The 13707-nt window shown below is 54.2% G+C and overlaps 1 protein-coding gene across 1 annotated transcript in view; it reads right to left on the bottom strand.

The window, feature by feature from the left end:
* Nucleotides 1-13707, bottom strand: part of CLPB (ClpB family mitochondrial disaggregase) — a gene marked incomplete at its 5' end in the record, with an annotated part of 72268 nt that overhangs the window by 24380 nt on the left and 34181 nt on the right. The window contains 2 exon segments of the mRNA XM_072851007.1: nucleotides 4317-4431; nucleotides 9766-9863. Coding sequence (XP_072707108.1) covers nucleotides 4317-4431; nucleotides 9766-9863 — 213 coding nt within the window.

The following is a 13707-nucleotide window of genomic DNA, read 5'->3' as shown; positions in this document are numbered from 1 at the left end:
TGGAAACGCAATCGCAAGCCTTCGAGCTGTTCATTTGCATGAACCGGTCGTAGCATCCACGTTCCTGGGAGCGTAGGAACGGCCTGTTTCTTTCGGACATGTTAGGAGATGGAATATTTAATTTGGATTTTGTTAAAATGAAACAAACACCTACGCCCGCACAGGGGAGAGCGTCATTCAGCCACGGCCAAGCTGCCTCCCACCATCGCCGTCCCTAGCCAGAGCACCAGGAGGAATCCTGCACCCTCGGAGATGCCCTGTTCTGACGGGTTAATCATCATCCACCTTCTCGCTGTCCTGCCGTCGCCTGTCCTGCTTCACGTAGCAGAAAAGAGAGCAGCAGGGCTCGGATATATCCCGTGGAAACGACAGGGAAGGGTTTCTTCCCTCTGCGGTAGAGACGTCAGGCTGCTGGTGCCGCGACTGCGGCAAGCTCTGTGCAAGCATCCCGGCAGCCGCAAGCCCCCGTGCATCCCCACCACCCCGGACCTGCGCAGCAAACCCCAGAGCGCACATTCCCTTTGTATTCTCGGCTGAGCCTCTCTGGAGACTGTTTGGATCATGCACCGAGTGACGGATTAAATCAGATTATTCAATTAAGGCAGCAGTTATAAATTAAACATATCAGCTAGGCTGGGTAAATCTCGAGACGTGGTGTGCGGCAAGTCTCCTAGCCAACAAACTCGCATCGGCGAGTGCAAAAGAGGAGGCACGTGGAGTCCGCAAAGTGGCAGCAAAACCAGCTGGGAATAAAATAAATAACAAAAATAGACGGGAAGTGCCTGCAAGAACAAGTCATGTCTCTACATTCACCCTTCCTGAGAGAAAACGACAAAAATGGGGCAGAAGGGAGGAGGGGGAGGAGGGGACGGAGACTCTCCTGCTACCTTGTGGTCTGATATCCCGAGGCTGCGGGGGTATCAAGCACATTCCCTATAATTCAATAAGAGGAACCTCCATAAAGGCAGCCACTTTAATGTGCAGAAACACCACCTGTGTCAGGAACAGGCACTACCCATTAATCACAGCTTCCCAATTAGCCCGTCCTGCTGCCCCCAGGCACAGCCGCTCTCCAAACACAGAGGGGGTCTGTTGTGTTCGCAGGGGGAGAGCCGGCTCTTTCCAGGGCTTCCAGATCACGCAGGACTCGTCTTTGTTAACTAGACCGCTATGGTTTTTGTATTTACGACAGCACGTTGCTCGCAGTTCTGCCCTGACCTCAGCCCGGTCTTACCTCGCTGTCCTGTTTTCAGGCACTAAACTGGGATGCACGGGTGGTTCAAGGAATTATTAACAGGATCCAGAGGCTTTCAGGCTCTGGACTGGCAAACCGAACCCAGCCCAGTTTGCTGGAGCCTTGATTTCCTTACAGTCTTTTAGTGCCCAGCATGAAATAAACTGCTCCTGAGTTTTGAGAGGCTGCCCCAAGCTGGACCCACTTGGGACACCAAGGAAAACCACCTCGCACAAACGACTGGGACCCCTGTCCTGGTTTCAGCTGGGATAGAGTTAATTTTCTTGATAGTGGCTGGTATGGGGCTGTGTTTTGGATTTGTGCTGGAAGCAGTGTTGATAACACAGGGATGTTTTAGTTGTTGCTGCACTGGTCAAGGACTTTTCAGCTTCCCATGCTCTGGCAGGCGCACGGGAAGTTGGGAGGGGGCACAGCCAAGAGAGTTGATCCAAACTGCCCAAAGGGCTATTCCATACCATATGACGTCATGCTCAGTATATAAAGCTGGGGAAGAAGAAAGAAGAAGGAAAGAGGAGACATTTGGAGTGATGGCGTTTGTCTTCCCAAGTCACCATTACCCGTGATGGAGCCCTGCTTTCCTGGAGATGGCTGAACACCCGCCTGCCCATGGGAAGGAGGGAAGGAATTCCTTGCTTTGCTTTGCTTGTGTGCGCGGCTTTTGCTTTCCCCATTAAACTGTCTTTATCTCAACCCACGAGTTTTCTCACTTTTACTCTTCTGATTCTCTCCCCCATCCCACCGGGGGGGAGTGAGCGAGCGGCTGCGTGGTGCTCAGCTGCCGGGGCTAAACCACGACAACCCCTCTTTTCCTTCCCCTGCGGGTGCTCTGGTCAGGGCCGTGGGCTCCGTTAGGTGCAACGCTCCCTGGCCGGTGCCTCCGGCGAGAGGCAAAGGGCAGCGCTCCTCGGGAGGGAAAGCGAGTGGCTCGGAGCTCGGGGAGCCGCAGCCCCAGGCTCTCTGCAGGGCCAGGCTGATGCCCCAGGCTCAGGCTTTGCAGGGTGCTGCTGCCGGAGCCGCGGTGGTATAAGCAAAGCAAGGTTTGAGCGAGAGATAATAGCATTTACTAGGCTAACCGATACAGTCAGACATCATCCCCCTCTGCTCCACAGATGCCCAACACCCTTTCGTTTCAAAGCGCCTAATTGATTAACATAACGAAGTTACGCTCGGAGCAACTGTCTGTGCTCATCTGAAATTCCGTTTCGGCCCGCGTGCCTAAAAGCTGATCTGGTTTTTCCCCCAACTCCATCCTCTGGCCTGATATAAGCCGTTACCTTTTCCTCCAAACCTCGCTGCACTTGTACGGTTCCGTCACAGCCACAAGAGGCCAGACTCCTCATTTATTCCCTGTCTTTATTTAAATTTTTTTTAAACAGTGAAAACTTAGAATTTGAAGTGCAGGAAAAACACCTGAAGAAAAAGGCACCAGCGCCCTAATTTGGGAGTGAGGGCCGAGGGGCTTCAGCAGACCCAGACAAGGAAACACCAGCTAACGAAATACTCCGGGCTCACCCTATTTGCAACGGACTCAGACAGAAGCCACCACGTGTCGTACCTGATCGATAGCACAGACAACGCAGGCAGAAAGCAACGGAAGCAGACTCGTAAAGGCAACGTGCTTTAAAGCGCAGCCTCTGAAGGAGGCGCCTCGTGCGGCGTTCCTCTCTCGGCAGTGGATATAGCAAGAGAAGATGGTGTCCCCTTGCATCTGTAAGGGCTCACGGATGCAGCAGGGAACGTCGCAGGGACGTGCTGCTGCAAAAGGTTTTGCTTTGATGTTATCTGCGGTATTTACTGGCAACACCTCCAGAAAGGTGGAGATGGAAAGAGCTCAGGAGGGAAATAACCCCTCTGTTAGCTATCACCCACCCCATCCTCCCCCAAAGCCTGGGTATCTTACGACTAACCACCACCAAACACACTCTGAGAGCTCAGGATCGCAACCCGCGCTGACCAAAACGGGGCCAGGCTCTGAACTCCAGCTGAAATCAGTCTGTTAGGAGGCAAGAAGAGCTCTGTGCCATAAACTGCAGCTGCTTCGGCTGAGCAAGCGTTTCCTCAGCAGCAAACGCTTCGTTTGACGCAAGAACTAGAGGGCACCAGGCGAAACTATCGGGAGGCAGATTTAAAATGAGTAAAAGGGTCTATTTCTTCACTAGCTATGCAACTCCCCGCCAAAGGACGCTGCAGAGGCCAGACATTTACAGGAGATCCAAGGGAAACTTGGACAAATTCACGGAAGAAAAATCTCTCGAGGGCTGCTGCACACAAAGCTGTAACTTCTGGTGCAGGGTATTCCTGGCTTGCAAATCGGTAGACATCGGGAGAGAAGAGTGGGGAAATACCACACTGTATTTGCCTTGCTAAAGCTCCCTGGTACCAGTGACAGGACACTGGCCTTGATCTGACGTAGCACGCAGGGCCAGGGAAGTGTGGCTGAAGTATGTGCCTGTATTTTATGTGGAATGAAGCCCCAAATCTGTAAGGGACAGAGAAAAATTCCCCAAAGCAGCCCGTGCGTGAGGGGCTTCTGTACGTAAAGCTGTACAGAACTGCTCGTGAATTATTCATGAGCGATAGCCTTAAGACAAACGGTCTTGTAAAAAGATAGCTCGATGTTCAAGCGTCGTCGCGTTCAGCCACGGTGTTTAGCTGAGGGCTGCCTGCGTGCTCGAAGGTCCGCAGTGGGCATCTCGGTGGCCAGCTCTGACCTTCGAGCCACTACGCTTAGTCTGGGGAGAAATCATCCTGAATGAAAAGGCTTGCAGGCACCTCACTCCAGTGCCTGGGAAGAAAGCATCTGACAGTCCGCTCTGCTGCTGCACCTGAAGCAGCCCCTCTTGTGATGAAGAGCAAGTGAAACAGCCTCTTTTGTGATGAAGAGCAAATGTTCTCTCTCTCACAGCCAACAAATACCTGCTGGATCTCACCGTGAGTCCCCCACCAACCTCGGTGACCTGCTCGGAGGCAGCCCCAGGTCAGGGCTTGAGGGAACGGCTCGCTTTCCCCGTGGAGCAGAAGATGCGGGAGGGCAGAGCGGGCGGCGGGTGAGGGGTCCTACCTGCTCCCACTGTCGCTATCGCGCTCTCCTGACCGATGATGTGCTCTTTTAGCCGTTGCTCCAGCGGAAACCTCCGGCGTTCCTCTACCTCCCTCTGGCGCTGCTCCTCCTGGAACTGTGGGAGGGAAGAAAACGTTGGGATCAGAGGCTTTTCGGAGCAACAACAGGAGCATCATGTACGTACATGGAGTTTTTCCCCACCCCAGGACTGCAAAGCCCTGCACGGATAGCGGTCTGACGCCCCGACGGACAGAGCACTGCTCCCTGGCACCGGAAAGCAGCCGGGGCAGATGCAGCTCGGTAGCAGTCTGGAAGCACCAGCACGAGCCACGGCAAGAGGAAATTTCTGGATCTGCCGGGGATAGGGGCTGGGGTAAGCGGGAATGGAGAGAGTGGGCGAGCTGCCGCGCCGTGGGCAGCACTCGGGAACTGGCTTTGCAGCTGATGGGAAAACCAGACGCTGCACTGCTTCTGTAACGGTGCCACAGAGGGAACGCTGACACTGCTCCAGTTTCCTAATGAGCTCGTAACGCATTATGAGCTCGCTTATTGTGAAAAATAAGGCCTTGACTATTCTATTTGTTTTCCCACCTTCCACACAGCTCCTATTTAAAGACTCCAACAACATCGCATAGGGACGGAAGAGCATCGCTGTGTCCTGTTGCGTACGCTGGGGAAGTCGGACAGCATTGCTGTGCGGACAAAGCCACAGCAGCATGCAGGGCGGCACTGGGAAAAGCTCTTTACTCGGGACATTTGCTTTCTTCCACCTCCAGCTCACAAGGAAGCAGGGCCTTCGAGAGCCAGTGGTTTGTGTACTGCTTCCACCCAGATCATCTGCTGGAGCTGAAGGCTGAGACAGAGCAGTTGACAGAGACATGCGACACAAGCACACCGCCGAGACGCTTGGGGACGGGATACAGGCAGAATCCCAAAGCGGGAGCAGGTCTCACGGTGCGGTGAACTCGTAGAGGAAAGAGGATGAATCCAGCCCCTGCTCAGCTTTAGAAAACGCTGCAAAACTTTCTGCTGAGCACCCTTCCCCATCACAAGCAGAGGTTGGCCATCTCCCCAGTGAAACCACTGCTCTGGAAACAAGCGTCCCACAGGCCCAGACTTAGCTAAGGACAGAACGTAAAGAGCCCACAGGGTTTGCAGAGTGAGTAACTTAAGACACGTAACTGGCCCCAGCATTGAACCCGCCTTCCTGAAGGGGAAACACCTCTCACAAAACCAGAGAGCGGTCACAGAAGCTGCAGCAGGGTCCTGCTGCCAGAGCCAGAGCGGATAAAACCCCCCAGCCAGGCTGCCCCTTTTTCCTGGGCTAGTACTGACTCTGATAGAAGTTAAAAAAAAAAAAAAAAAAGTAAACAATCCAATTTTGGCCAGTGCCATCAGTCTCGTGTGTAACGGAGAGATGCCATCAGCCCTGATGCCTCATTCGGAGCAATAACTTCCCTGCGGGTCCCAGCGGAACAGCACTGCGGGACAGACACCGTTGCGTCTGCAGCGATCTCCCCCCGGCTCTGCGTACACCACGAGGCTCAAAGCGCTGCTCTTGCCGTGTATCTCTGTCTTTCTCTATATCTGGACAAATCTTTTCTTCCTCCCTCCTCTTCTTGCCTTTCTTAAGGTGCAGAGAAGGTGATCTGTGTCGTCAGGATACCGAACGATTCGCAGGGGTTTACGGAGAGGTGGGAAGACATGCACGACGAGCAGGAGGGGACGCTCCTCTTCTGCAACGCCCTCTCCTCCCTCCTTGGAAAACCGACATTGTAAAAGTCCCTGGGTAGGAAGAACGTCCCTCTCATGGGTAAAAGACTGCACCAGTTACAGTGCTTTTCCCAAGCTGTCCCGCTACGGTTTTCTGCTCAGGATCTGTTCCGGAGAGAGCTGTCCTCCCACGTGCCATCTCCGGGAGCTGCAGTGCCACCACCACCTCGCAGCCAGGTCGTGCTGCCAGCCTGGGGCACCCTCAGCGGCTGGCAGAACCCACACCGAGCAGGGGACACCGGGAGGAGAAAAATCCACCAAGAAAAACGTATTTTAGATCAGTCTGTGATACAACCTGCGACAAAAAGCCCCACCAATCTGGGGTTTTATGCGAGACGCAAGCTTCCACTCCTTTCTCTTCCGTTTCCTCCTCCATCCTCCTGCATAGCTACGCACCCAGCTTCTCCCACCTCCTCCCCGCTATCCTGACACCAGGGGCAGCCGGCGCGGCACATCTGACCCGGGGCTCGCTCCCGCCAGACATTTCTGCCGGAAATTTCGACCTCGTTTGCATTTGACTTCAGTCCTCAGCGTTGGCGGTGAGGAAAGCAGCAGCCGGAGAAAGCAACGCCCGATCCTGGTTTGCGGTGGGAAATGGTGTCAGCGGGGACTGTGTTCCTCACCCTCCGACAAGCGATCTTCGGCTCTCCCGACGAAACTTTTACGGCACGTCGCTGGCACTTAAGCGGGTTACAGCGGCGTTACGTGCTCTGAGAGAAATGCAGGGAGCGGCACCCTGCTCTCGCGTCGAAGGCAACCGAACTCCTGCGCTCACCTGGGCTACGAGGGTCTCCTGCCGCGATGCCAAAAGCACGGGAGATGTTAATTTTTAATAAGAGGTTCACTCTATCCGTGCTTTGGCAGAGCTCACCTTGAGATAATAACAGCTGCCTGCCGGTCACGAAGATGGGCACGGCACTCGTGTTCACCGGCTTTCGTTATTCGTTATCCGGCACGGCATCCCTCCCAAGCAGGACCGCATTCACGGGAAAATACGCAGAGGGAAGAGGTTCAAAAGCACGGCACCGGCGGAACCAAACCTTTGCCGAAAACTTGCAGACTTGGAGGGGGCGGTATCTTTTGCCTTACAGGGAAAGGAATTTAAAAGATTAAAGGAAAGCAGGATGATAAACTGCAGAAGATGTCAGGGACGTGAACTAAGCTGTGCCAGCCTTTGGAGATCTGGAGAGCGGTTCTTCTGCAAACGCCGTCTCGAGGTAATTCTCGTGGGTTTGCAGAAAGCGTAAAATCAGCTTTCACTGCAAGGCTGCTCTGCCCCTGACGCTACATACAGGGTTGTGTGCGGCTTGACGAAGAGACGCTTTGCGAACAACCCAAAGAAGACATTTTTCTCATAAAATGCGCTCAAACCAACAACCCGGGGATGCTCTGGATGGAGAAAGCAGCCTACGCTTGAGCCACAGCCGGATGTTTGTTTTCTTTACAAGGTCCACCAAAGGCGATTCGATACGATGAAGGGGACAGGAGCTCCGGTTCAGGAGGTCCTCACACCACTGCTTGTCGGAAGAGAGCCTGGGGAAAGGGCAACCGCATGCTCGTCCTGGCTGAAACGCTCCTTAAAAATCCCTTGGCAGCCACTGATGGAGGCAGGAGAGAGCACTGGATGGATCGGACTGGGCCCAGTACACCAGGGGAAAGAGGAGCTGGATGGCAAAGAAAGACTTGGGAGAGCTGGGAGCAGTCCCGGGGCTGCTCCCCTTCCCGTTCCATACAGAAGACGCTCGCTTCAAGGGCTGCTCCCTTCCCTTCAGCCCTAGATCCACGACAGCTTATTTAAATTTCACCAGACTGCTTAGCAATGTGAACTAGCTCGAGAGTCCCGAACACCAGGCAAGCGTGGTTTAGCACAGGGAAAGCACACGCGGAATTTTGGTTTTTTAAAAGAATAAAGGAAATCAAAATAAATTAAAAATACATATGAAAACTCCTTGTTATTCTGTCACAAGGATATGTAAATAAAATCTATGGGATGTGCCCATCCAGTAATAGTTCTGCCAACTCATTCTCTAGCAGTGATTAAAATGAGCAATAAATTCTCAAAGACTCTCGGTGGAATGCAGATACTGGGGTGGATGCAACCCCGGGAGCACCATATGCCCCCCAGCTGAATATTCATCCCGAGCTGGCTTGACTGCCTTCTGTTTTATATACAAGTACAATCATTTTCATCAGGAACATCTCCACAGATATATTTCCTTTCTCTCCTCCATCTATTAGTTAAGCATAAAAACCAACGCCGCTTTTCAAGCTGTTAGGGGCAGGTTTCCTTGCCAATGCGGGACTCCAGAGACCATTTGCCCGGCAGATAATTCCCCCCCACCTCCTTCTCGGAAAGATTTCAAGTATTTTATTCTCAACTTTTCTTCCTTAAAACTTGCTTGGAGAGCTGTCCAGGCCACCAAGCAGCGCTTCGGGCTAACGCGAGAAGCCGTCCGCTCTGCAGAGGAGCACCACGGTCAGGGTTTCCTCTGCCGTGACGGAGCGCGGAGAGCCAAGAGGAAGGAGCACCGTCTCCCTGCTTAGGACGGAGCTTCAGCGTTCGGGGCTGTGGTCTGAACTCCTGCTCGAGCAAAGATTTCCTGAGGCGAGCACAGACAGCGCAGCAGTTTTGACTGCCTGGCAGGTTTAATTCACGGTAATATCTACTAAGGGCAGCCATTGAGACAGTTTTAATTACCTTCATCTTCCACTTGTGGGCAAGTTCTTAACCTCAGGTTTTCCAGCATGCAAGTTCAAATTGCAAACCTGTAGCCCAAACTCCAAGGTGCCCAACGTCAGAGGACAAGTCTGCGACCGTGAGCAAGCCTGAGCTCCTCGTGCCTCAGTTTTGCAACCTGGTGGCACTGGCACCCCCCTTCCCCGGGCAGCGGGGGGACCCTCCCGCCCTGGCTGACCGCAGATTATTGGAGAGACGATGCTCAAGAGGCATCGCTCATCACTGCTGCGGCGGCCTCGCCTACCGATGGATAATTAGTTACTCCTACTTGAATAAGACGTCATACCCAGGAATTTTAAATCCTTGACAGCAGGCTGCAGATCCCTCCTCGTCTAATCACCTGCTACTCTGCAAATCTACTTACTCCTGGAACCACTACGGCAAACGTGGTTCTTTTCCCTCTTTAAAATACCTTAGAAGAGCGACTCACGAACAGGACACGGTGTGCTCCAGCCCACTCAAGGAGACAGCGAGGCTGAAGGGATGAGATGGGCATTTCACAACCAGACAGCAGAAATGGGTGTCTTTTGCCTTAGTCTGGTGCTCGTCAGTGCATGGATCCCAGGCCTGCAGCTGGACTCTGGATTCTCAGACCTGGTTCTTTTACCAGGAGTTTCAGAAAATACAGTAAAAACAACCCCCTGGCTTTACTGCATTTTTGCCAGGGGGTTACACAACAGCGTGACTGCTCCTGGGCAGGTCACCGCCGAGGAAGAAATGTTAAAATGGAAGAGGAGGGCACACAGCCACGGACGCAGCTAAAACACTTCAGAAGTGGGGTTTTTTCCTTAGGCGTCGTTAATTTATACAGACCTCTTTGGAAAAAGCATGGAGCTGGAGGTGTGCTAAGGCGCTCCTCCGTTGCTCGCACCAGGTCTTCTTTAAAACTGTTCTTGTAGCGGGAAAGGGAACACAAAGTCACCTGAATCTCGGGCTCACCTTCGTCTCCGACGCTCTCAGAAGGCTCATGACCTCCCCTTCACGGGCATAATCCAGGGGCGTATGTCCCATCTCGTTCTTCTGCAGGGGGTTGGCACCTGATGGCAGGAAGAAATTAATAAGATCAGGGGATCAGAGTTCAGTCTTGGGGCAGAATGAGCAGGAAGCACATCTTGTGCCTGCCGTCCCGGTCCGTGTCCCCTCCTAACCTTTGCTCCAAAGGGTATCTGGATCAGAAAGGGACAATGTACAACCAGCGGTTACACGCACGGGTGTCCGGGGAACAAGAAAAGGAATTGTCACTGCTAACAATTGGCTTGGCAGGGAAGAGCTGCTGTGGGGGATGAGAGCACATGGTCACCAGAAGAAAATACAGCTTCACAAAAGCACCCGCTCCCCGTCCTGTGGGAGCCACATGGGACCATTACGGCTTCGATTGGACACGCTGCCCTTCCTCTCTGTTACTCCGAGCTGGAGCTGGAGATGGCTGTAGTCCGCTAAACAGCTGCCACCCTAAGCCACTGGAGCGGCTTCTGGGGGAAAATCACACCCTTCTTTAGAATTTAATTAAAAAAAAAAAAAAAAAAAAGAAGTCAACAAACCCCAAAGACTGAACTGGAGGGAGTCAGATGGAAACAAACCCTCACAGAAACAAACTCGCACGGAGAGAGCTCCCCGTCCCCTTTTCCCAGACACACTGGATTGCGCAAGAACACGCATAGTCAAACTGGTCCCAGTTGCAGTGATGGGAAGGACATAGAGGTGATCCTGGAGAGGGCAGCCCGAGATCAGGAGAGAGGGGTACTGGGGAATAGCCAGCGACGCAAGCAAGGCCTCACAGGATTAATCTCTCCGAGATGGCTCTCGGCATCTCAGGAGATCTCTCTAAGGCGGAGGGACTCAGCACTAATCTTGGGGCGCTCTGTGACTCCACGGCAGCTTGCTGTCACCAACCAGACACCAAGGCTTATCAGAACGAACCTCCAAATCGGCCTCAAACCCCTCAAGCTGGTGCGTGAGCTGAGCATCCCGCCGGTTTCCAAGGCACAGCGCTTATCGAGCCTGGAGAAGCGGCCCGGCGAGGGAAGAGCCCGTTATTCTGCTCAGTAGGTCTGGCCCATTCGCCTGTAAAACGGTGGGGACGGCGGTGACGAGCTGCTGGGAAGGGCGGGCGGACGGTGCCTGTGCCCGACTTGCGAAAAACATGAGCCTGGGCACTGCTACGGCATCCCCGGCTCTGCAAAGAGGCTTGGCAAACATCTTCCACCCCGCTGGAAACACGGGAGCGAAGCGGGTACCTTGGCACATGCAAACCAGGCTGCAGCTTCTGCTTCTGCAAGGCAGGGGAGCGCAGAGCACCAGGAGCGCTCAATAAAAGCGAGCAGCAATCATAATATATGAAAGAAGTGCGAGGACTCTGCGAGCGGGAGCCAGAGAGATTAGCCATTTCTAAGCATTGGCATCAGGGATCTATATTTGCTTACAGAATGAAAAATGTGCTCCATAAACATTCGACACAGAGTAATTTCTATTGCAAGCCTTGTCATTGCAAATAAAGAATATGATCGAGACAGGTGAGATTATATACTGCCGAGGCCGGCCACTCAATATCTTTTAAAGAGACAGTGCTCCCACGGCCCCCCCCGCTGCCGAAACCCACCCCGGGTCTGTGCTCCTCCGGGCAGCGAGGAGGGGGGCAAGTTTTCTGGCTTCTCCAAATGATGACAACCTCGAGGCTAGGCCTGCTCTCATTTCAGATGAAGGTGGAGGGTTTGTTCGGCTTCTCCCTTCCCCTGGATCTATCAATAATGGCTATCCAATATTGGCCTAATCCCCCTGTTAATGGCTTTGACGACTTGACTAATTGCTGCAATAATTGATAGAACCCGACTCCTACAACTGGTCGATTCCAACCTCGAGTACCGGCAGCAATAAAATATTACGCCGCAATAAATAACGGTGTCACTTTGCTTGCTAATAGAAGGTAAAAGTGGCGACCGGTTCGTCAGCGCCCTGGCCTGACCCCCTTCCCCATCCCCACCTCCTCCCCTGCCCTCTCCCACCCCGGCAGCTGGCTCGAGCGGCGGCGGAGGGGACGCCAACCTTTGGAGACTTAATAGAAGGCAATTTGTCACCTCCCACTAGCTGTCTGTAGCGGGAGATCGACACCTGGGCAACACCTCGGGCTGTGCGAGTCCATCGCCTCCTCCCACACCTCCCTGCTCATATTAGGAGGCCCCGGCTTATAATATTTGATAAATAGCAGGCTGGTTCACTCCCAGCGCCCGCGCAGCGTCGCGTCGCTGGAGCAGCTGCATAAGGTCACTCATTGGGGAAATATGTTTCTGTCAGCGGTATCGAAAAAAGTTTAGTAGAGTGACAGGCCTCAATTTTTCAAATTTTATTAACTCCATCCTCTTAACAATTTGTCTTGAATTCCTTCAGATTCTGGATAACTGTCAATAGAGCTCGCGACACGGCAGGCGCCGGTACCCGGGCCCTCCGCTGCCGTCAGGGAGGAGGTGGGGATGGCAGGAGGAGGGGGAGATGGCGGGGAGGTGTGGGAGGATGCCAGGGGCTCGCAGGCGATGCCAGGGGCTCGCAGGGCTCGCGCAGGGCTTGGAGGGGCCCGGCGATGCTCTCTGGGCAGCCCTGCGTCCTCCGCAGCTCGGCAGCCCTGGCACCCTGCCCTGCTTGCTCTCCGTCCTCCGCCGCAGCCTGTCCTGGCAGGGCAGAGGAGTGGAGATCCGGCTCAGGGCACGTAGGCAAATGCGTGCCTGCTGAAGCAAGAACAAGTCCCATAGCTCAGACAGAGAGAGCGGGGCTCACAGCGGCACCAGCTGGCCCATACGGACACGCAGAGAGCTACATTTCTGCAAAGACTGGACACGGCGCGGTTTGGGCAAGCCCTGGGCACTGAGACAAGGAAAGGAGGAAGCGTGAGGACCTCATTTCGTGGCACATCATTTCAGATGCTGTGAAATCTCCTGCATGGACTGCTGCTCTTGGGCATCCCCAGAGGTAACCTCCAGCTGAGTGTTCGGGTCTGAGCTTCGCTTCTGCAGACGGCTCAACAGGACAGAGGGACACAGAGGACGCAGCTTCTACGAACCAGCACGAGATGGTCTCTGTCCTGCTGCCGCTCCGAAGGTCCTGTCTGCAAAAAAGCCGGACAGAAGTGGTGACCTGGATGGTAGACAAGACGCCAAAACGTTCGACGTCTTGTCGTCTTCCTTTGCTTGGGTCCTGAAGATATGATACTGTGAAGGTGGCAACCAAGCGCTTGGGCGAGTCTCCGGTGCAGAAGACAGCACAGCTTCAGTCAAGAAAGCCACCGAAAGCCACTCTCCCCAGTAGAAAGCCACCTCCGGTCTCCCAGCAGCAGAGCTGCTAACTTCTTACATCAGGTTGTCGACCAGGGACTGATCTTGCAAACTTCTCTTTACAGCAGTTGTCTAGTCATCAGGAACTCATTTCAGCAAGGGTTCCTCGAGGTCCCTCCACTCGTTCAGGTCCTCACCAGACCCTTCCCGGTGAGGAAAGCACCCAGCCCAGCCCTCGCCCGCGGCGCCGGCAGGGCTGCCGAGCCTACGCTGACACGTCGGCATGGACCGAGCCCTGGCCACAGCACAAACCCAGGCTCAGCCCCAGCTCTGAGCCTCTCCCGAATGGAAGGGGACAGGTAGAGGCAGGGCGCGGACACGGCAGCCAGCCAGCCGGCAGCTGGGCTCTGCCCGTCCTCGGCGCAGCAAGAGGGATGGACAGTATTCAGATCGTGGACCTCCGGGGCACTTATTCCTGCTCTTCACGGCACTGTGCAGGCTTCATCACCCTGCCCCGCACCGAGGAGCACCCCAAGATCTTTCAGCAGGCTCCCTGAGCACCCCTTCTGCCAAAACCACCGCCTTGGACCCATCACAGCCCCGCTTGCCCACCCCGTGC

Source organism: Ciconia boyciana, chromosome 1 (genome assembly GCF_034638445.1).
Source record: "Ciconia boyciana chromosome 1, ASM3463844v1, whole genome shotgun sequence".
Lineage (NCBI taxonomy): Eukaryota > Metazoa > Chordata > Aves > Ciconiiformes > Ciconiidae > Ciconia > Ciconia boyciana.
The sequence above is the reverse complement of the archived record's forward strand: the minus strand, read 5'-3'. Positions and strand labels throughout refer to the sequence as shown.